At 39.6% G+C, this 24,404-nt stretch overlaps 2 protein-coding genes across 10 annotated transcripts in view; both read left to right on the top strand.

Moving 5' to 3' along the window:
* The first annotated feature begins 38 nt into the window (after positions 1-38).
* hmgn3 (high mobility group nucleosomal binding domain 3) lies at positions 39-12,655 on the top strand. 9 transcript variants are annotated; one of them, XM_068342518.1, is made up of 8 exons: positions 39-370; positions 4,620-4,763; positions 6,370-6,420; positions 6,651-6,680; positions 9,619-9,669; positions 10,019-10,114; positions 10,272-10,371; positions 11,820-12,655. In XM_068342518.1, exons 1-8 carry the CDS (start codon positions 233-235, stop codon positions 11,825-11,827), a joined length of 618 nt encoding a protein of 205 aa, XP_068198619.1. In that variant the 5' UTR covers positions 39-232; the 3' UTR covers positions 11,828-12,655. The 9 variants fall into 9 exon arrangements, with proteins under 9 accessions (XP_068198619.1, XP_068198622.1, XP_068198621.1 ...); XM_068342517.1 differs by having other exon boundaries at positions 82-370; positions 10,016-10,114; XM_068342521.1 differs by lacking the exon at positions 6,651-6,680.
* A 3,775-nt stretch (positions 12,656-16,430) lies between these two features.
* Positions 16,431-24,404, top strand: part of phip (pleckstrin homology domain interacting protein) — a 30,560-nt gene continuing 22,586 nt past the window's right edge. The window contains exons 1-7 of the mRNA XM_068341826.1: positions 16,431-16,694; positions 16,809-16,867; positions 16,955-16,984; positions 17,132-17,191; positions 20,046-20,196; positions 20,392-20,490; positions 20,763-20,923. Of these exons, the coding sequence (XP_068197927.1) occupies positions 16,655-16,694; positions 16,809-16,867; positions 16,955-16,984; positions 17,132-17,191; positions 20,046-20,196; positions 20,392-20,490; positions 20,763-20,923 (600 nt within the window). The 5' untranslated portion in view covers positions 16,431-16,654. The remainder of the gene's footprint in view (positions 16,695-16,808; positions 16,868-16,954; positions 16,985-17,131; positions 17,192-20,045; positions 20,197-20,391; positions 20,491-20,762; positions 20,924-24,404) is intronic.

Raw genomic sequence — 24,404 nt, 5'->3', positions numbered from 1 at the left:
GGGCGATAATATAAACCGACGTCATGGTGTCAGCCACGCTGTGCTCCAAAATCAGAATTGATTCCAAATAAATGTTTCTAAAGAGTGCCCTTCTAAAGATTTAAAGGTAGTAAAATGGTAAAAGTCCTCACTGATGGAAATTAAAAGCTTTTCTAGAACCAAAGACATCAGGACATGTTGATCCAATTCCACCCTTGCTTCTTAAATGTTATTTACAACTATTGTCCACTAGATGTCAGTTCAGTCCTCCGTAAAGTGTTCTTCTCTTCTGGTTGTCTTACCAAAAAAAAAAAAAGACGGCATCTTAAAACAAGAACCATCACAAGATGGCATATCCCCTGCAAAGCAGCGACGGCCAGGTGTCCTTCCCGTGAGTCATTTTATTTGTGATACGGAGCATTCTGATTTATCAATACATTAATCACGAAAGCCTGACAACTTCAGGTAACTGAACAAGAAATATAAAAATCAATAGAAAATACCGAGTACAGTTGTTTATATTCGAGCAATTTTCTAAAACTTTGAAATATAGTGATATATATTTATTTTACATATTATATTTTTCATGTTATGTATTTTTTTTATTATATATTACATATAACAAGTGTCATCTTTGTAACACTCATGTGATTCTACATTTCTGTATTTATATTTCTGTATCTACATGTCTATATCTATTACATTCATATCTATATCTATGAATCTTTCTATACATCTATATATCTATTTATATATTGATAGATATCTAGATATCTATATCTATCTCTCTTTTTCTCTCTTCATATATATTTTTTCAAATGTTTTGCAACATTTGAAGCATATACTGTATATATACAGTATATATATAAACCATATATACTTTTTATCTATATATATTTATATATATAATATATTTTTTAAATGTGATAACATTTAAATGCACAATCACTTTTGATATGAGCTTTAAAAAAAACTCTTGATTCCTTTAAATTCAGAATACCTGACATATATAGCTGCAGAGGATCTATTCCTATAGAGCCTCATTAAGATCCCAAATAGGGTTTTATTTAGTACAGTAAACAACTATATAACGTGTGTATTATTCAACACACAGATTTGGGATGTGACATGCAATTTGATTATTAATGACACATTTTTGAGTGTGAATGGTAGGTAATGCCCCCTGTGCTCTCTAAAGGTCCCCGTGTGGATACTATGCGCATATCTGTTACCATGGCGAATGGCAATAATGAGCTATAAACACAATGAAAACAATCTTAAATCAATTTTAGTCTTCATATTCAGCCTCAGGAGACATTTCAGCATGACAGGAGAACTGGGATTATATTCTCATACTGAATCATAATAGGTTTTTTGCCTTCCTTTTCAGACTATTGACCTTTTTAAATGGCTAAACAAAAGGTTCACACAGTAGTTTGAATTAATGATAGAGCAGAAATTAAGTCACAGAATTATTTTTAGAAAAACAAATTCTTAAACCAATTAATTATTATAAGGAACCTGATAATTTCACTGTAAGACATTTTAACCCACATACATTGATGACATGCTTTTAACCAGTTAGGACTGAAACAATTGCTTGATGGCAAACCATTTTTATTACTCTAAATTTAATTGAACGACTCTCCTCCCGTGCATTTATAAATGTAAATGGTTTTGTTTGTGATTATATACCAATAATTTTAGTTTCTTCAAACAAAGTACAGTGATTAGTAATCACACGTCATCAAACATGTAAATCAGTAACAGGCATCATGTGTAGTGACAATTTCTTTATCAAAACTACTCAATACAAAAAAAAAAAAACAGCTGACAGATGATGTGGATAATTTAAGGTGTTCCAGCTGTTGTGCATTCAAACACTCCATATAAGACAATGGCAACAAGAACCAAGGCAGTCAGAGACTGCAACATCCCGCGAAGGGCAGGTCAGGGTACCCTGAAAGTAGTACCTGACAAGTGCATAGCTTTGACCTTTCAGGGTAGGTCAAATCTACCCACTAGCTTTGACCATAGATCAAGGTTACTGCATAGGTAGATCAAAACACTAGCTTTGATCTATGATCTTACTCACACTGGTATGCGCTGCCACTCCCCGCGGTATCTGCGCCATTCTGGCACAGATCCTTGAGCTGGAGAATCAATCTGTAGGTGGTGTCTCACAGGTGCTAGCCTGGGGACAAGGCCTTTCTCCCTAATGTTCTCTAATATGTGCAAATCAATCGAATAATTTTATTCCCCTCCCTGTGTGAACAATAAGAAGGTAACTGAAGGCTGACACAGTGCCTACTTAACTTGTGTCATAAATTCATGCCATGCAGATGATGGGGTTACCAACCAGCTCCCTGTTTGCAAGAACATAAAGGTATAGCTACACCACTATGTCAATTCATGCTATCCAGCTGGATCAGAGAGGCAATCCAGTGTGTGTGTTAAACAGCAGAAACATGTACCTCTTGCTATACAAGTTATGACCATCTGTGCAATGTGACTAGGATCTGCTACTGAGCCTCCATGGTTCCTGAAACTGGACCGTGATGGTGTGCCATTTGTAATTTGTTAACCAGGTATTTGGAGGGCTAACTTGATTAATTTATGTAAGGATTCTCCCAGAAAACCCAATTTTACATGCCGACCAGCGACTTAATGTCATTTATGTACATGTACATATTAGCAATTTAATTATTCTATTTCTGAACAATTGTGTACCACAAGAAGGACCAACAGCTGTGACAAAGATGCTCTATATATAAATGAAAAAAACACTTTTGGTATTATTCCTCTTATCTTTTGTGTCTTTCCTTTATGTATGTATGCATTGCACATGTTCGGCATTGTGTTGTCAATTCAATTTAGCTGACAGTGTGACTCTATGTGGGAACAGTGGAGCAGCCGTCAAGCTGCTCCTGTGTGTTCTGGGTTGACTTCTAACACAGTTGTGTATTCACATCCATGTAGACATGAAGGCTTTTGTTGGTTGGGCAGGAAAGCTCTGCCCTTTGTGAGATTATCACTATTGTGATGTTGCACAAGAATGTTGAGGGTCGCTTTTGTCAATTTCAACATAGAATTTTGTTTGTCATTGTAAGTTTAAAATGGTTGTATTGTGCAGATTACATGTTAACACTGTAGAATATGATAAAAACAATTGTTCAACAGAAGAATGTATATATTATTAGACTCACTAGGAAGGATAGTGGAGTGTTTGTCCTCGCGGATACACGGATAACTTATTAAAATTGTGTACATTTGTAAAATACAAAGTTCCACTGGTTATTAAGAAAGGTTAAAGCACATTTTAAACTTTTCAGTTCAAACTTATGCCATGCAGATGATGGTGTGTGATATACAGTACATTATATTGTGTTATAATGTGTTTTTAATGTCACAACAGGTCCAAATCAAATAACCAAGTAACTGTCACATGACTAACACACTGAAACAATGGACAAAATGATTTAACTGTTCTTGAATCAGTTAAACAACCAAGCATAAAATTAGCGAAGAACTAAGCCAACAATGTAAATTGGTATCTGTCTGGCTTTTAAATTTGGTCTTACATTTGGTGTCAGAGATCTGTCATATCTACATCTTCATCATATTAAATCTTGTTCTCAATGGACACGTGTAAAATATGACAGAAGCTAGTTATCACAGTTGTTTAGAACTCTGTGGAGGTTTTCAGTTTTCCAGTTCATGGACTGGACTAAAGCTGCTATTATTCGACAAAAAGACATTGTTAATTTCATTTAAAAATTCCATATATATCAATATTTTAAAAATGTAAAAAATACAAGAAGAATTCTGAGCAGAAAGGGCCAATTCATGTTTTACACCCCTATTACCAACATCTGAAACCACAAAGCTCCATCAGAGTAACTGGCTACCATTTGAAACCTTGGTTTCTCTGCCTATACCTTATTATTAAAAATGTTCACTGTATTTATATCTTGTCCCTGGAAATACTGTAAAATACCGAATTCCTACACAATTAGGAATTTAAGTGTTTATTATATTATGGACAATTGCAATATACACGAAAACACATTCTTCGTTATCTAAATAAAGAAATAAACAAACAAAGGATAAATAAAGTTATACTCTACTCTAAATACCCTTTTCTTATTATTTTTATTAGATGGCATATCCTAATGTATAAAATTTGATTACCAGTGTTTTGCTTTGAGGAGGTTATTTCCCCTTAGAACAACACAGCAGGCCCATTGCTTAACAAGAAATAAACATGAACATGGTTTACACCTCAGTTTTAATATAAACTCTCAAGTCTCAAGTCAGAATCCTTTAATGGAAAAAAAAACCTCCCACATGACAAATTTGTGAGAGAAAATGATTTTAAAAACGAGCCTAAACGTTGTATTATTTCAGTATATGTACAGAACATGATGGATTAAGTGCACCAAGGTTGTGAATGACTTGTAGCTCTTTAGACCAGGGGATACTGGGCGAGACACAATGTCTGCCATCATTCTGGAGCTCCTCTCTGGCTGACATTGTACCATTGTGCCCTTTTTTCTGGTTCTTTGTGTTTTATTTACATCATTCTCTTATTCCCCCCCCCCCCCCCTCTCCATTTTTCTCTCTTATCCTACATTACCCAGATGCACCGAGAGTCGGCACCGCTTTCATTGGCTTGTCTCCACTTTCCCTCTCAGCCATCGCAGTCTGGTGGGATCTGGACACAAAGAGCGCGTAGCCAATCACAGCCGGACTCTCCTGAATCACAACCAATGTCCTGGACTCTGGTATTTACATGGATACGGGGACAAGCCAATGGGGAGACAGCGCGAGAGAGGATTTTGACCCCTCTACCCAATGGTTGCTGGAGATAGAGAGTTTTGGGGGAGTGCATATAATCAACATATTATCGAAGGTGCCTAGATATTGATCCTCTATTTTGAGGTAGTTCAAATTCGCTTCTCTTGCACCTTTGGGTTTGACGTTAATTTTCCTGGTTGTTGGAGAATAATTGACGCGTAAAATGCCGAAGAGAAAGGTGAGTATCGTTGAGGCCACCGATGTTACTTCACTGTAGTTGGTCTATTGCATTTCAGGAAAAAACAAAACAAAACGGTGCGCGATGTCTGTGGCGATGTCGAGGCAGGTGAGGTGATCCCTAAGTTGGAGGGAGCGCCTTTTCTCACCTTCCCTGTGTTTTTAACGCGTCTTTGCTTATCTGTGATCCGTTTCCCCACCAATATGTTTTTGTCTTCACACCACGAATGTTCCTGCGTTGATTCAATGGCCGTTCTTGTGGTCGTTTTTATGCCACTTCCCTCTCCACTGTGCGCACTCCTGAATGTCAGACGGACCCGCCGGATGGATGGATGGATGGGTGGATGGATGGATGCATGCGTAAATCCCATAGATGTGCGTGATGATAATTCCTCTGGGCGCCTTTCGCGCATGTATGAGACTTGGCGATAGTGAATATCATGTAATCCATCCACCTTGCGCTTTCATTTGGGTTCCCTAACCGTGATGTGTGGTAGCCGCCAAGTGAATTAAACAACCCACATCTAGATGGAGAAGGAATAAAGAAAGGAGGGATCAGAAACAACTACCGTTGCGTTAAAAGAGACCGCGACAGTGCGTAAACAGCACAGCTCCAGTCCATTGTATCAGTACATACATGGAAATAGGCTTTTCTGCCATTCAGAAACTGCCATTGTCTGCGCAGATTAATCGTTGAGGACAGAGAATGGGAGGCCTCTAGGGGCGGAGGTCGCCCATATGCAAATGACGAATGCCAACCTGCAGGCGAACCAACATTTTCTTCATGGTGGTGGTCGTGTTCATGCTGTGAGCTCCTGAAAGTAGGCGTCAAAATGAATAATGAAATCACGCGTGCGCGCGCACGCACGCACACACACACACACACACACACACACAAACACACGCTTTGGCTATATTCCCTAATAACTCCATCAATCATCAGACAGCAATCATCATTGTTACAGATTAAATGATTTCATCTCCAGTTAACCATGAATATGATATTACTGTATTAATAAGTGCTTTCCCCCCCTCAGACATACTCTTCTATAGAAACAGCATTTTCCAGAATTTCTTTTATGCTCATTTCTGGACTTTTGACTTTTTTCCAATGCATTATTTCTTTAAATACTCACCCAGACTCATTGTTACCCTCCAAAGACCCAAATATACAGTATATTGGTTTTGGTTTCTGAAAAGTAATTATCAAAATTTTAAGATTGAAAATTTAAGTTAAATGGAAAAAGTTGGGAAAAATACTTCAGTATAACTTACAGGGTCATACATTGAGTGTGATCATCTGGAGACATTTAGAAGCTTGCAACAGTCCTTTGATTCCTATTTATATTTCAACAGAATCTAGATGGTCCTGAGGCCAAGGAGTCTTCCAAAGTCACCAAACAAGAGGTAAATGTTTCAGTTAGACCTGTTTGCTTTGTGTGTGTTTGAGTGCTGTGTTGCTTTTGAAGAGTGTGTGTGAGAATGAAACATGACGGGTTAATGAGTAAAACAACGAGAAGATCAAGTAAAGATTAGCCCGCAAAGGTACAACTGATATCTGTCTCTCTCTCTCTCTCTCTCTCTGCCCCTGTCTCTGTCTGTCTCTCTCTCTTATTGATCATCCCTTGCTCCGGTAGCCCCCCAGGAGGTCAGAGAGAATCTCAGCGGTGAGTCGCTTTCTCCTCTCCCTGTCTTCACCTCTGTCACTGTCCTCTTCTTCCTCACCTTGGCTTCACCCTCATGCTTCCTCAGTCTTGTGAGATAAAAGGGTCACATGACAAAAGCATGACATAGTAAGGTCTGTTGACAAGTTGACATGCATGTAATTTCTATGTTCTCCTCATGTGTTTTCGGTCTTGTCTGTCCTTACACCCTGTTAATGTGTCGGGCTGCATGCTAAGAAGAATACATACTGTATTTTAATCATCCAGTTGTAGGAGAACAGAAGAAAATTCTGAGTTTTTAGAAATTAGCTGAAAAATACTCAACAGTAAACAAGACCTCTTGTGGAAAATGTCCCTTTCTCATTGAAATTGTTTTCAAATCCCTCCAATTCTAATTATTGTGATGATGTCATCTGTGGTCCAGTAAGCATTTTTACATGTTCATGCAGCTCTGCCACACAGGCCATGTGTTTTTATGTGTTATACTTTGCATGTTGGTCACATCGTGTCTTTCTATGTTTGTATATTTGCATGTTCACTTTAACACGCTTATTCTCTAACTTGATGGTAAACATAGTTGGACAAATGTTTTTTTACCTATTACTACTGTTTGCCCTATTAATGTATCAATTTAAATATAAAATATGATTTGCTGTAAATATTATGCAACACAAATAATTTTATATAAAGTAATATGAACACATCTTTAGCCTCAAGATGGGTCTGACCTATTCACTAAAGGAGGAACATCCAACATCATATGAAGTCAACAGCTAGCAGACGGTTACTGTAGCTTTAAGTGTAGCTGGAGGAATTAAAAGTGTTGCCTGATCCATCTCCTGTGTTTTAGTTAAGCTAAGCTACCCATCTGTTGACAACAACAGAAATGATAGAGAAAAGCTTGACCCCAAAAATGTCAGCTGGGACACTTTGCAGAATGGAAACAATCTAAACATGTTATCTGTACTTGTTTTTTTATTGCATGTTTCCTGATTTTACTGGAATCTGAAATTATCTCATTTAAAAATAGATTATATAATAAGATATTTCACTATTTTGACTAAAAAAAGTATTGTTTCTTCTTGTGCTTTATGCATGTATCCATAAACCGCGTACCCTTAAACTCACTACAGCCAGATATTTATTCACGTATAATCTTTTTGCAGAGTGTCATTGAATAACACTATGACACAAAAATATATATCATCATTAAGAATCGTTTGAGTTAAAGGGTTCCTATTATGAAAAACACGTTTTTTTCAAGTCCCTACATATACATAGTGGTCCTCCCTAACCCGACCAAATCCTAGGATCAAGAAAACAAACGCTTCCCGCATCAATAGACATTTGGAATCTTTTGGATTCATAGCTGGACAGAATCAAAGACGATTGGATTCATAAATCTCTGAACCTTACATCATATCCAGGGTGATCGACAGAGTAAATTGACCTATCCTGAGTCATATTTGATTGTCCACACAGATATGAGCGTGGTCATCCCTGAGGGGGAGTTCGCTCAGGCTATGGTAGCTGTGTGCAGTAATGTCCTGGCTCAGAGCTACACACTGAAAGCTCCTCACAAGCTGTTGAAGTCAGCTAGCATTTGGTTAACTAGTAAGCTCCGCTTCAGTCATGTGTGTGCATGTCTGCTAAAGGCGTATCCTCATCGTCATATCAAACATACCGCTCATAAACAAACAGCCTTAGCCTTTATTTACATCCTAAAAAATATTTGCTGTCACCAGTCAAGGGTTAGTTCAATTGACATAAAGCCTGCATGTGGAATAATCCAGGCAGAAATCAAAAGGTGAAATTATCACTCACCCCCCCCCCCCACACACACACACACAGGCAGAGAGAGAGAGAGAGAGAGAGAGAGAGAGAGAGACGGAAAAAGAGAGAGAACATTCATATCTTATTTACAGTTCCTTATGAGTAAAATGCTATAATGACGTAGGTTAGTGGATAAAGTAGGGACGGCGCCCAAAAGCGAACAGTTCAATATGCAGTACTCATCCGCTTTGTGTTACCACTTACCAGTAACTGTTAGCTGCATTCCGGCAGTAGCTTCGCTGCCCAGTGTTATTAGCTAGTGATCGCACATTGTCCACGATGACTGTCGGGAAACAGCTTTAATTACGTCCTGTCAAACAATGGTTGTCGTCCCCACTGATTTTTTTCCCATTTGCAGACACAGTGTGTTTTAAATTTTATATGATCTTTACCGATGGTCTGTGTAGGATCAGCCCATGTGTTTACATAATGAACAACAGACTCACGTTCGGCTGAAAGCAGCTTTACGCTCAGCTCAGAGAAATCAACAGTTATTAACAAGAAAGACAAACACGGGAAAAATAAGAGCGAAATATGCAGTCATAAAGTTACTGAAACAAAAGTTTCAGACTGAAGAACGCTCTGACACGTTCACGGGCATTTTGTTTTGGATCAAAACAAAACGCCTGTGAACGTGTCGGGGGACGGAGTTGTTGATAGATCAGGCTCAGAGGGGGCAGGGGGTAGAGATAGAGACCTCAGAGCCATGCCTCGTTAAAACCAAGCTTGTCGGAGCGGAAGCGATTTTATCAATATTCAATCAAAGATATTAAGGACCACGGATCACTTTGGAGCAAGACATTTCAAATAGTTGGACATCTGGCAGCTGAAGGACACAAATTAAAAAAAACAAATATGGGACCTCAAATTTAGTCACAGCAATGTTGTGATTTAATTTATGACTTCATTGTAAAATGGTATGCACTCAACAACCTGCTCAGGGCCCAAAATGGCCTGAATTCTAAACAGGTTTGTGGCTTAAATCATAAAAAGTATAGAAATGACTCTGCAGCCATTAAGAGAAGTGAGACGGAAGATAATTAACTCTTTTCACAAAACTATGCACTGTGTGGTTGGTCAATCTAAATGACTCTTGCCTAATTTGCAGAAAACTGTTCTTCCCAAGCCTGAGGCCAAGCCCAAGAAGACTATAGCCAAGGTACAATGTGCACACACTACGCCTAAAATCATTCATTTATGTACCCATAAATTTGTGGGACTTAGATACTTGGTTACCCCTGTACTTCATATTCAAGTTTTCATTACTTTTAAGAACTGTAGCAATATTTTGCTGTTTTGTTTCTGTTATGAGAGGAATGTGCTAAAGTATTAAATAAGAAATAAGCTGGGAAAAAACAAGGAAAAAAAATCTGGTGGACTCATTTAAAAAAATAGTTTTTATTTGGTGATAAAAAGTAAATAGCAATGAGCCTTGTGTGAGATCCCATTTTATATATTTTAGAAATAAAATAGTCATCATGTAATCTGTATGCATTTGTATGCAGAAGGTGGCAGATGATAAAGGAGTGAAGGCAAAGAAGGGCGGAGCTAAAGGAAAGAAGGAAGATGGCCCCGCCCAGAATGGAGAGACCAAGACCAATGAGGTGGGGGAAAAAAAACAACAAACTTGTTGATCAAATGAGCAAATATTCAGTAATTTAGCGAGAAATGTGAAAATAATAATTTTCTCTTATTTTGTAAATTTATGTACTAACATGAATACACACATACAAATACACACACACACACACACAAACACAGATCTACGTGTCTCGTCCGTCTGTCCGTGTGTCTTCCATCAGAAGCATGGCTCCCTCCTTGATGTCAGTCAGAGGGCAGAGCGACACAGTCAGAGTTAAGGGTATGGTTGAGTGTGTCTAATCCAGCCTCTGCGTGTGTGTTCAGCCACTAACTTTTTGCTTGCAACTGATATGTGTAAATCCAGATCACTTTTACCCAGTGTGCTGTGGAATGCTTTGACATACTTTTGAGAGAGAGAAGAAAAAGAAAAGAAATGAGGGTGTCTGACATACGTATGTGCAGTGAAGTGGGCCAAAGAAAACTTTTTTACAGTTCAACAGGATTATTGGCAGCTCATATCGCTGTGATATGAAATGCGATTGGATTGCTGTAATCATAGACAGCTGACTCCACCACTGGCCAGGCAGAGGAAGTAGACAGGAGTTTTGATCACCTGATCCACACTGGATTCCTTTGTGAGCTCATTCCTGCAGGTCTTGGATGAATTCTGGCTGACATTGAGAATTATCTTAAGAACCGCTTTGTGATGGAAATACAAATAGTGGTGCTGTGCTATAGAATTTAAGAGAGATCTGACCAACAATCTCAATGCCACACAAACCATCAAAACATGCTGATTGGTCACTTCTTTTTTTTTTTTTTTACAGTTTCCTGGTGACAGTTATGTAGGTTTGGTAACTTTTATCTGCTGAGGTTATAAGATAACCATGTACAGTGGAAGTGATTGGTGCTTTCTATATTATCATTGACCAGCAGTGTGTCAGTATGAACTCCTAAAGGCAATTGGAATCAAAGCTATTTTCTGTCATAACTGGACATCAGCACATGTTAAAGACTGTAATGTAACTGGGTTATCCTTAGCTATTGTTAACGTAATGAATAAAAAACCTGCTTAGTGGAACAAACACCAGGATTTCAAAGCAGTAAGCTTTGTAATGTACGTAAGCTATTCATTACCCCCGTTCTTCATACTAAGCTAAGCTAACCGCTTCTTGGCTTCATGAATGCACTTTGCATACATATTTTCATCCAACTTAAGCCTTTTTTTTCCTTAACTTGGGTGTTTCTTTGCACCTTTGATGAGGTGAGACCTAAAATCTTATTCCAAAGAAAATCAGCTTTTCGTTTTCATCTGAATCAGGCCCTGATTTTTCAACAAAGATTTTGTGGAAAACGTGTTTTTTTTCAGTATTTTCTAAAGATTTTGCATAAACACGGTGTTGTCTAAATGATCCGCAAAAACAGTTATTTCACGTTTGTCAAGGCGGGGGCTTTGTCATCATCTTTTTCACATGACTTTCATTCATTTAGAAAAGTTTGCATGTTCAGAACTGGACATACCATTCCGTGTAAATTAATAAATGCAAATAAAGGGTTTCTGCTTTGTGTAAACGGGGTGATTTTGATAACTGCAGTGGATTGAAGCAAAATGTTGGGCTTGATTTTTGTAGCCACTTGCTCCCAGCCCTGACTGAAAATTGCCGTTGACACGATTGCTGGTCGATACCTGCGTTGTCTTGTAAGTCTTTTCCATCTCCTTCCCTCCAGGTAACTGAAGCATCGGAGGAGGCGACCGAGGAGAAGGCATAAGGACACGGGCTGAAACGCCCCCTCTGATTCAATGGCAGCAAAGTCTCTTTTTTTACTGACAATTTTTGTACCATGCAGAAATTTTTTTTAGACTTGTGATAGTAGAGACGGACAACCAGCGGCCCTATCCTAATATGTTAATATTCTCCTTCCAGCTCCTAGAATATGTTTTTATTCTCCTCCCTCCTCCATTCTGTGTCGCCTCTCAGAAGCAACAAAACAGAATGATGAGCTTATTATTGGGCTGCAGATGTTCTTCATTTTTCCTGAAGGTGGCCATAAACGCAGCTGTTGATCTTTAAACTGGCTCTGCTATATTTGACCATTGTTATTGGTTGACTTCCCTTCTCGTGGTTAAGGTGAGGTTTGGTGGATGTTTGTCAGCAGTTTAAATGCGGGTTATAAAGAACTGGGTCCACAGTCGTCATGGAGATCATCTGCAGCCTTTCAGAAGTAAGAACCTTAGTCTTTAGAGTCGCTACTACTCTGTTTCACATAGCTCCTTTTGTATATGAGTGTTCTGGAGCGAATGTGTTTATGGGTCTGTGTTTGACTTAGTTCACTTGCCCCCTCTCTCCCCCTGCACATGCACACACACACACACACACACACACACACACGCACACACACACACACACACACCCTCTGAACGCCTTGTCCTGCAACAGAGTGACATAGCAATAATGAGTGGTGCTTCAGTTCTAGATGGCTCTATTGGCTTTGGGCCTTCTGGGCTTCTTTGAGTTTCATCCTGTTGGAAAAATATTTTGAAATAAAAGAAAAAGTTGATGTTACACGGGAGTTTCTCTGTTTTTCTTTCTCTTCTCTGATTAAATTATTATTATTTCTTAATTAAATCTAGATTTAATGTATTCATTATTATTACATGTACACCATAAATTTGGTTTAGTTTGACAGCTTTTTGTTGGTGATGCTTGACATTTGTAAGCCTCATATAATGTTTGTAAAACTCCATGTCTGTTAGAAAGCCATTTTCACTATGTTCATGGTTGGAGTTACTTTTGACACCAGCACAAAGCCAGCAGTTTATGTGAGTGTGTATGAGTGAGAGAGAGAGTGAGAGGTGGTTAGGGGCATGAGGCTGTGTAAAATACAACTGCTGTGTCAGGAAGTGAAAGGTCAGCATTTACCAGATTGGTGGGACGAGTGAAGCTTCATTGAGCGACAAGCCGTCATTCACACTCATGAACAGATAATGTGGAGTTAACATTTTTTTAACATGTAAGGGTTGTGCAGCCATGATGTCTGAATAGCATAAAATCTAAAGAGGCCATTTAAATATACATTGTCAGTAACAAACACAATCAGCAATATGCTCCTTCATTTTGGTTTGGTTTTTATTTTGAACAAATACAGAGGTAGCCACACTCAACAGAATCTTGCTCGGTCACTTATCATACGTGAATTCATTTCTACTTGTTATATCACAGTGTTTAATCATTAATAACCTCTGACTCCTCATTGGCCCTGTTCACAGAAAATGTTATGGAGAGAGGTTGCCTCCCTGTGGTCACATCAGCCAGTACAATAATAGCAGCAAAGGTCATGTGGGGAAGTTCTTTAGAGGTGACGGACAAGGCCTAAACTCTGGCCCTACTTCAACCCAAAATGTTTTTCAATGCTTGTTGAGAATGATTTGGTCTGTAGGCCAGAAAGGTGTCACTGAACTCGCTCATAGATGAGGAATGGGGGTGAAATGATTCCTTCCAGTAATCAAAGCCAGGAGACAACAAGCACCCTCTGTAATTACAGCCTGGATTTTAGAATTGTTCTTTAAAACTGTTTATGGATAATATTTCCTTCTATTTTTATTCCAGTCGAAGTGGCCATCAATCCAGCTTGAAATATGCAGCTTTTGCACAGCTGACCAGCCTATGTCAGTAACTCTCAGACTGGTGTAGGAACTTTCATTTTCTAGTATACCTTGGCTTTCTTCGTTTTGAATTACAGTGTTCTAGATTATACATTGAAGTAAATAATCAATTTGACTTTGTCAGCCAATCGTAAAAGGCACATAATGTTACTGTACCATGAATAAGAGTAAAACATATAATGTTATTAGCCTGTAGCAACCCCTGTGACCCAAGATGCGGAAGAAGCAGCTGAAGATGAGATGGAGACGTACAAGACGGCTACTATATTAACTAGAACCATGGCAGTCACAGACTGCAAGATCCCACGACACCCTGAATTCAAAATTTTACCGACTTACTTGCATGGGTCAAAGATCAAAGCTAATGCTTTGACCAACTTTCATAAATCAAAGCACTAGCTTTGATCTACTTCAAAGCAGTAGCTTTGATCTACGGTCTTACTTATACTGGCCTTCTCCCTCGTCTCTTGTATCTTATCCGGTTCATGAGTGTACAAAAGTTGAAATTTGACCTTGATCTAGTTTCCTCAAAGTCAAGTTCATCATCTCATTGTGATCCCCTTTGCCGCCTGAGTAATGTGCTTTTTGTTTCATCTTTCTATCTGCAACGGTTGCAATATTTGGTGGACTAATGAATGGACGAACGGACAAACACACGAATGCTGACACTCACAATACATCACCGCTTTGAAGCGGGATTTAGAAAATATAAAATTTAATTATTTGTAAGCTCCGCGGTGCACCGGCGTCGTGCCCGGAGTGTCCCCCACCTCACGCCCTATGCTGCCGAGATAGGCTCCGGCTCCCCGTGACCCGCTGCGGCGGATATAGCGGTGGCAATCTGTAGATGACTGACTGACTGTTTGTAAGCTTAAAATAGTTTCGTGTTAACCCTATATTATTGAAAATGTATTCATGACTTAAGAATAGCACTAAACTGGGAATGGGTATTTCTGGTTTAGCCTGGAGACAAGTTAATTTGACTTGCTTTGTTTTTGGCCTTAGATCATGTCTTCTGGAGCCAATTAATGACCTAAGCCGGGGTATACCCGTACCTGTATATTTGTTTTAATTGAAGTTGACACTGCAAATAGTGCTAAATAACACACACAACAACAGTACCTGGTTGAACACACAATACTGAACAGGATTTGGGGAAAGAGCGTGCACTCCTTTTTGTCACGTCCCTTTACAAAACAAACACCTTCTCACACTTGTGTGTTTAATGATACAGGCTTATAGGTTCTTTTTTCAGTTGTACTCACATCCTCTTTGTTCTTATGAATAAACTGAACTAGGTTATTCTTTTTAAATGGCAAGAAGCAATATGTTTGTGTTAACTGGTGCAAGAGAGTATACTGAATAAAGACTAAAAAAAGTGTACAGTATTCATAAAGTCAAGTAACACTTGAATATAAAAAAAGTAAAATCCTATTCAAAATAAATAAAATGATAGTTTTCAAATTGGTTCCCCGATATTTTTACTGGATGTAACAAATGATATTAACAGAATAGTGAGTTCTACTCAATCAAAAGATAATTCACAGTACAAAGTTAAGAATACTCATTTTGTATGATTAATAAAGCGTAAACTTGCACATATGCACACTGTTCATACCGAGTAGGTTGAATTTTAAGATATTACATTTTCAGTATGTAAATTTAAGGTTAAGGCATGATCAAATAATCATTTTTAAAAAAAAAAACTTATTTGGAAAAACAATCATGTGGCTGCAAGTAATTTTCAAATGAGTGGTGTTGTAACAACTAGTAATAATCATTTAATCAAGTTGTAATTAATATGTAGGTTCAAATTAAAGAGTTCTTGCAGGTCATTGTGTCAATCTGACACTAAGGAGCTTATTTTTCTACCCTGCGCCTGTTAAATGATAATATTTATTTTGTAAAACATCGTTTACGCAAGTACTTATATAATTTGAGGTAATTTTAGTTACTTCCCCCCCAAACCTTACTGGAAATAAAATAATCATGTTGTCGTGTTTTCTTGTTAACCTTCACTGATGATAAATGAATGTCTCGTTGCCATAAAATTCCTGTAACTCACGGGGTTTCATTCATTAAGCTGCATTCCCCCCTCTTTACAACCCTTCCCCCATTTTACTGCCGTGCAGAAGAGAAATGGACGACTTCACCACCGAACGGCGAGCACAGCGAGTGGGTGTGTTAGCCAGACATCTTGTTACACAGTAACGACGGGGCAACGACGAGCGAGGCCACCGACAAGTCAGAATCAACGCCGCTCGTAGCTAATGAAACCTGGCCGAAACGGTTAACGTTAGATCGGCTGTAAATCCCTCTCAAACACGGGAGCGATATTCTACATCCGCAGCTAAAAAATAAAATTACAATAAGAAATCCAACTGCTGCACCCCATAATAAACTTTTAACTACGAGCACATTAGTCCACAGCTAAAACGTGATATAATTTGTACACGATGTAGCAGCTATTATGCAGCAAGCTGTCCTCTCGTGTAGCAGGCTGCCATTTCTACCTCCCCCTTCAGTAACGTGCGTGAAAACACACCTCCTATATTCTTCCGCAGTAGGCCTGCGCTTTTTCTTTTGGGGGGAGGGGGATCGGCATGACTACGCCTCCACAGCCACACAACCACTACTAAAATTAATTCGAAGTGCTACTAATCCCACATGTTTGCAATCGGTTGATTATTTACTCGGTGGAAACGGTGTTTTACGGGCTTGATCGCGTCTCAAGCACTAGTTGTCGCTCCGCGGAGGAATACCCTTCAAAGCCGGGACTTCGTGTTAGCGGAGCTGAATGGAGGCAGCCTCTTCCTGGTGGATAAACAGTGACAGCTACAGGGCAGCCACCTAGACCTACCACACAGGCTCTGGCGCTGCCCTGGCAAACAACACCAAAATGGCTTCAGACAGTACACACATCGCGCAGTTGACTTCTGGTGAGTACAGGACATCGGAATATATGTCATGGTTGCCTTAATGTCCCCCCCAATTTCCTCGGTGCCCTCTTTTAACGCAGCCCCCGTCCTCTTCTCTCCCTCCAACCATACCAGAACTGTACTTCCTAATAGCCCGTTTTCTAGAGGCTGGACCGTGTCAGAAAGCAGCAGAGGTTGGTGTTTTTGTATTTTAGGATAATTTATAATATATCCGAAAATGTCATGGGGTGTAATTTTCTTTTTTTTAATGCGATTTTCAGACCCTGATACGGGAGGTGGAGGAGAACGGGGTAAGCAGTCAGCAATACGAGATGCTTGTCCCTGCACTGTACTTTGTGATGTTGCTCCTACATTGATTCATCATGTTCTGTTTTAAAACATCGCTCCGTGCGTTTATGATCTGGAAAATGACAGTCGACACTATTTTTCCATCCCAGCTTCTACCCATAAGACTGGACTGGACAGGACAGAAACACCCCGGGACGTATGAGAATTTGGTAAGGGGAGCTCTATAACTGAGGAAAAAAGTTTTTAGAGAGCAAAATACAAATTGAATTTCCCGCAATTTTTAAATCAGGTGGCAAAGAAAAAAACTGAGAAAGACTTTGTGAGGAGAGGTGGATGCAAGTTTGGCCCGCCTTAGGGGCACCAAGGGGTCGGAACCCGGCGTCCTGAGCACCGTGGTATGCGAGTTTAGGGCCATGCATGTCCAAAAGGTTTTAATAGTTGTTGGAAATTGTGTGAAATGTTGATACGTCATGAGTGTTGTGCTGTAGGAGCGCCAGGATCCGGAGGAGGGACTCCCTGCGCCACAAGCCAGATAGAGATGGAGGCGCTCTTGTCCTGCAAGAACCATAATTTGTGTGCATGACTTGAAAACACTCAGGGGGCAAGAGTTAGAAAACAGGACATTTAAAGGAGAATATAAGCAGTATTTTTCAGTAAATCTGGAGTCACAGCTTCCATCTGAGTGGGAGCTGCTGGTTGACTCGTGGAGATATTTTTTTGGAGAACAGTTTTTGGGGAATTGTTTTTTGTTTGATCGGATGGAAGAGAAGAGAGCAGATCAGTGTATCTGAAGATGAGAGGTAACTGAGCTGATATCTTATAATCGACGTATTAATTGACATAATAATTGCCTTGTAAACAAACAGAAAGCGCCCTTTACACTGGGGGGGGGGGGGGCGCGGGGAGAATTAATCATCTCGTGTATATTTATTTATCTGCTAGTCTGCTTAAAATTGACTTGACTACTTTTTTGGCGATATTATAAGTTTTATTTATAAATAAATATGCAAATAATGACCTGTGGCCTATTTAATTCGCTACGTAGCAGAAGGATATCTCCTTTTTAGTTAAACGAAGACAGACCGATGGACATCCCAGACGAGATCACACGAAGTGTAGATTCTTGAGAATATAAATCTAAACGTTAGAGGAAAAAAATGATCGACGGCGTCTTTCTGCCTGCTTATGTGTTTTTCTCTCTCTCTCTCTTTTCCTGCTGGCTCTCTGTTCCTCCTCCTACTCCCATTCTCAGCCTGCTCAGCCTGCCTCCTGTCTATTGTGCATAATCTCGTCTATTGGAAAAAAGAAGAAGAAAAAAAATACTGCGGAGGGTTTTAATTATTAGACCAAATAGAAAACGGGATGTTTAGAGACAGGGTCACCGGATCAGGCTTTAGACATCCACTGTGTGTAGGGTGACGTTTGGGCTGCTACTAACGGGGGCTGGGCAGCACTGAGGAATAAACGTTTCCTGCAATAATATTGTAGTAATTAATGATATTAATTGTGTGTAATTAATTAAGACGGCTTAATTAGATATGTAATTAATGTGCTTTTGCTATAAAATTGACCGGAAACACTATTATGCAAAAAATAGAAACCTATTTTTGAATAAAAACAGCAGCATACTTTTATTGTAATTGTGTATACACCAATTTATAATTTTTTATTTGCACGTAAATAAAGACCTGGATTTCATTGACAACTGTTTTTAATTTCAATAATACAGTATATTGAATAGAATGGCATCCTTATTTAAGAATCCATTGATTTTTCTTAATGTTGTATTTAAATAGAAGATTACAATTTGAAGTGGTGCCCAGCACCATGTGCAGTCTGGTGGTGGTGGTGCTGTGACCAGGGAGTGTTCTGCGTTTCCTTTAAGGAGGCAGCAAAATGGAGCGAAATATTAATTGATATCACTTTGTCTGTTTTGTGTGTGTGTGTGTGTGTGTGTGTGTGTGTGTGTGTGTGTGTGTGTGTGTGTGTGTGTGTGTGTGTGTGTGTGTGTGTTATGGCTCTGTGCGTACTTGACACTGATTGTGTCTCTGAATCAGCAAGGATGTGAAAGCAATTAAGAAGTCATTTGTTGTTGTGTGTGTGCTCTTGTGTCTGTATTGATTATTAAATTTGAAGCTTATTTGACCCAGTTCATATATTTAAATCAGATGCATCTGAGACAAAGCTGATTACCTCATGGCTGATTTAAAATAATAAGTTTAAAGTAATGCATGCTACATATTTATATCTCTCATCGCTCATCATAGAAGTGTGTGTGTGAGTCTGCGTGTGTGTGTGTCTCCAGTGCAGGAGCATCCCCAGTGTGTCAGTGAAGTCACGCACACTGTGTTCATGAGCGCATGGTTTTGATTCTGCTTCATGCTGCACGCCACACCCCCCTCTCTGCTGTCACATCATGTGGATTCAAAAGGCAATTCCTGCATTAATTTTGTTGCAGAAGCACTTTGATCTTTTTTTTTTTTAATTTGTAATGCAGAAATTTACTCACTAATCATTTTTTCTATATTTGAAATGATGGCTTTTGCAGTCTGAGACTGAATGTCTTCAGATAAAAAGGCCGTCTTTTTTATACTACCTCCACTCATTTGCTTTCTGATGAAACTCCCATAGAACATTTATGGATATTGTTTTTAAAACAGCATCATAATTTTTTGAAACTCTCTGCATACCTGCAGCTGTTTTGTAGTGGCAACATCATTTTTGGGTGAAAACGTGATTTTGTTTTAGAGTTTTCAAACGATTGAACTCCAGCCAGATAATTAAACTTTTTGGTCTGCAGGCAGTAACCACCGTAAATACCCAATTAATCCCTTTTTAACGGAGGATAATTAAAAAAAATTCTTTTTGTATTACTAGTTATTTTTGGTGTAATGAAGTGACTCCGTGTTAATTGTAATTGGTGCTTTTCTTTTCCTTTCCACTTTCACCAAAGCGACTAAAAAAGTTCATAGGAGTTTGATTTCTTGTAGTTCTTCCCAACTCCCCCTTTACTCCTGCTGATTTGTCATCTGTGAAGAAAAGCTGACCCGACTGTGTGTGCAGGTGAAACTATATCGTCATGTCAGTGCAGACCACCTGCTGCAGGTCTGCTCCAGAGTCTGCCCACTGCTGGAGAAGGAGGTCCCTGCCAGCGTACCTGGACTCACCAGCCTGCTCGGGGCCGGCAGACAGAATCTCCTCCGCACCAGCAAGAGTGAGTGCAGCACTTGAAGTAGCATACGAGATACCTAATCCACATGAATGTAGATGTCTGTTGACCTTATGTAAAGCCTTTGCTTTGTGTGCCAATGCAAATATAAAGGCAAGCACATAAAACAGCACAGACGAGTCAAACTACAAACGGTGTGACGTGAACCTCTGTGCTCCTCTTGTGTTTACCTTCCTCCAGGTTGCAAGCATGTTGTGTGGAAAGGCTCAGCGCTGGCTGCACTGCACTGTGGGCGCCCACCCGAGCCTCCCATTATCTATGGGAGCCCACCTAACATCGGTAAAGAAAACATTTGACTCTTGTGGTGGAGAAAATAAATTTGATCATTTTTACTCTTTTAAGATAAGTGTATGTAGACCATATCACTGTTTGTCCAAGTCTTCTCTGCTTGCAGTGTTTGACCACAGTTTTATTGCACGCCCCATATGAATCAGAACATAGTTTACGCAAAGGAAGTAAACATAATTGTAGATGGTCATCATCTTTTTAATCATTTTTGTCCCTGATTCCTTCTCATATGATGATGATGTGTATCATTTCTAATCCTCCAGTTGATACCAGCTTCGGCCGTCGACTGAACGGCTCCTATCGCCTCCGGCAGTTGGTTCCCACGGCCGTGTACCAGCACATGAAGATGCACAAGAGGATCCTGGGCCACTTGTCGTCCGTCTACTGTGTCACCTTTGACAGAACTGGCCGTCGCATCTTCACGGTAAAGAGCACAGCGTTCGCTTTGAATGTTTCTGGAATTGCAATGTGTTCGTTCCCCTCAGCACACCTGTGTGTGCTGGAGTCTGAGGAGCGGGTTTAGAGTGAATTCAGTGATACTGCTGAGTGCACGTGTTTCTCCTGCATTTGTTTGGAGCCAACACTTGTGTGTCGTGTTTGGTTGTTACAAACTGTTACCATGTGTCCCTGTTCCCGATTGTTGCTGTTCTGATATGAGTTAATTAATGTTTACCTTAGTGTGGGACAAGCATTTGCCGAGTGGCTCACTGCTATCAGAGAATAGCAGAGGAGCAAAGTCACACATATTTAGGTAAAAAACTATATTTTTAAGAAGGGGAAAAAGGCGATTCTCATGGTCTCTTTAAAGTAGGAAGATGGCATTTGCCCTCTGGGTGAACCTTGTAGCAGTGCTGTGAAGCTTCCTTTACAGTGTCATTGTTGGAGATACAGTGCTGAATACCGTATGGACATGCTGATTTTGTGTTGTCGTCCTTGTGCTTGGATCCTTGAGTCTAACACTGTCGACTGCCATACACCATTTTCAGCTTTCACTTCTTAAATCTCTAAAAATGGCTGGCTGCTGGGCGGGGGGGGGGGTGAGATTGACTCACTCCATCTCTCTTTTTCCTGATATCTCTCTCGCTCTCCACCTTCTCTGTCTTTTCCTCCCTCCAGTCTTTCATTCTGCGCTGCCCTTCCTTTGTTCCTTTCGCTCCCTCCCTCTCTCCTTTTGCTATTTCTCATCATAACTGGCTAAAATGTTTCCTCTGAGGTGCTGGATAAGTGCCAGAATTAAAATTCGCTCGTGGTCTCCTCACTCTCTTTCTCTTTTTTTCCCCTCTTTGCTTGTTTTTTTTTCTCCCTCGCTCTTGCTGTCTCCTTTCATCACAAGATCATTTTTATTTATATATTTTCTTATTTTTGGATCACTTCAGTCTATAACACTCCAACATTACTGCAGTGTAAGACAGATTGACTGATTATTATCTGTTTTATTTAGCCCAAGCATTCACTATTATCAAGTAGATAGATAGGTGGATTGATGGATAGATGGATGGAGAGACAGACAGACAGGCTGACAGATACGGATGGACGGATGGATGGATGGATGAATGGATGGATGGATGGGCGGACAGACATGCAAACAGACGATACACAGATCAACAGAAACTTGAGCCAGTGAACAAGAGAATATCAAGTAAAGTGAGTGGAACATAGATTTCACAGACATGACACTCTGTTTTGCACATAGAGCAACAGTAAACTATGTGCTGTTTCTTCTTCTTTCAGTTCCAATGATCTGTGTTCAGTGGTCAAGTGTTAATGTATTGATTGAACTATCGATTGGCAAACGGCTACATCGATTTGTCTAATTTTGTCATACAATGAGGTGCAAACTGATTATGAGGACCACTGGGAAGGACAAATCAGACAAGCCAACATGCGATTTTTGTCCCTGCTGGCATAACTTTAAATAAATAGCAAAGAGATGTTTGGTTCAAATCCCCAGGTTTGACAAAGCTCACATCTGTCATGGCTGGATTTTATTTGGGCTGTTTTTTGTCCATCTCGCCACAGCCGTTATTTGTCCTTGAGGTTTTTCTGAATAACCAAGGAGATGTTTGCTTTTTTAAATCAGCCCTCACAAAATAACAGCCCCAGTCAGACAGTTCTCGCAGTGATGGAGTAAGGGATTCTGATTTAGGTTTAGGAGGATGTTGTTTTCATCTCATGTTACCTCTTAAGTCTATGCTGATACCGATAGCAGGCCTCTCTCGGTAAATACTTAGTAGGAAAACACAGATGTAAATGAACAGATTGAGATTTTTTACTTACTGATGTTTGCACATCAGTAATCGGGTCACAATCAGGTCAATTTCTTGTAAATGCACTTAAATTTCTAACATTAAACGGAACCTCAGGATTCAATGATGGGGCTCTGTGTGTACTGTTCCCTAACTTCTTTAGTGCCACTTTGTGCAAATCACACAAACATTCTCTTAAATGACATTTCAGTTACTGTCACACATGTTATTGCATATCGACATTGATTACCTGTTGGTTTTAAAAATTAATTTCAGATCGTAAAAAATGCAGACGGCTCTGGCACCACGTAAAATCAGAATCCCTTTAACGTCTCACAGGCTGGATTGCAGCCAGTAATTCTCAGCTGACTCCCTGCAGGCTGTTTCTATGTGTTGATTAAGGGTCTTGATGTTGCATTTTCCCTTCAGTGACAGAAGCTGCCTTCATGCTCAGATTTATGAGACCATTTTATTGCAGTGTTGCTATATTCTTCCTTTGTTTTCTTGGGCTGCTTTATTTTAGTTTATTACAGTATAGAATAAACATGTTAATTAGAGGTATTCCTCTCTGAAATAAAGGCTTTTCAAGAAGACCCATCACAGCCTTTGCCAGATTGTGATGTGACATCAGTTTCCGATTGTGTTCTGGATCAGGGGTGCTCACCCTTTCTCAGCATGCAAGCTACTTATAAAATGATATTCTTAACACAGAAAAACAAAACATATTTATTTATAAACACACATTGAGAAATCTTTATATGTATAATGTCTGTTAATGTACCTTGCATAACTGCCTGAGCCCACATTGCACAAGACAACACAATTAACCATGTACTGTACATTTTTTGTCATTTCCTGAGTTCACTTTGATGACTTGCAATGGAATCAGCCATATGCATTGTTGGGACTTTGGGCTAGCTTCTGACAGCCAGCCTAAAGCACAATTCCAAATATCATGAGCCATGGTGGAACAGGATTTGGACTTAATGATCTTCATATGGGAAAACGCTAATTCGCATAAATAAGTGGAGCCAAATAATGCAGTCAAGGAGGTAGCATATTTCCTCATGTTGGGGTACTTTTCCTCCGTGAGTAAGGTCCAGAAATGTCCATGAGCTGTGGACCAGCTGAATGTTGGCTTGCAATGTCAAAATCTCATTTTGCACTCCTTAAGCTTTCAGGTGAAACATTGCTGCAATTTCGATGTGAGTGAATCCACCTCAGCATCTTCCAGAAAAGGATAGCACATGAATAAAAGCCTGCAGGCATTTGAAAGCATTTGTCAAACTCTGGTGGTGTTTGGTGGCGTGTGCACACGCAAGGGCTCCTCTCTTTCCCGCTAGAGCGGTTCTTTCGTGTTTTTTTTACTGTCTGTGGGTCTGAGAGGACTATAATTTCACCTGTGTTGTATGTCGTGCGTATATGGTACATTTGAATAAAGTGAAGTCTGTGTATAGCAACAACTCAAAGTGGTCGCAATCAGCTTTCTCCAGATGTTCATGGCCGTCTTTGAAGAAATGTGGCACGAATAGAACAGGCGATCTTCTTTGCTTGTCGCTGAATGAGAGTCACCAACAAACTGTGAGCTTATTATTGTAAATTACCAAATGCATTAGAAAAAACAAGGCATCACAAAATGAAATATTTAAGTAGATGCTT

Source organism: Antennarius striatus, chromosome 19 (genome assembly GCF_040054535.1).
Source record: "Antennarius striatus isolate MH-2024 chromosome 19, ASM4005453v1, whole genome shotgun sequence".
NCBI lineage: Eukaryota > Metazoa > Chordata > Actinopteri > Lophiiformes > Antennariidae > Antennarius > Antennarius striatus.
This window is presented reverse-complemented; position numbering and strand designations above follow the sequence as displayed.

What these genes read in the sequence shown, in the direction of transcription:
- hmgn3 (XM_068342517.1), top strand. Translation starts at nt 233, where the DNA reads ATGTCAGTTCAGTCCTCCGTAAAGTGTTCTTCTCTTCTGGTTGTCTTA. An exon ending in GACGGCCAGGTGTCCTTCCC is followed by an intron (nt 371 to 4,619) that starts GTGAGTCATTTT and finishes TACATTACCCAG; the next exon opens with ATGCACCGAGAGTCGGCACC. An exon ending in GGTCAGAGAGAATCTCAGCG is followed by an intron (nt 6,681 to 9,618) that starts GTGAGTCGCTTT and finishes CCTAATTTGCAG; the next exon opens with AAAACTGTTCTTCCCAAGCC.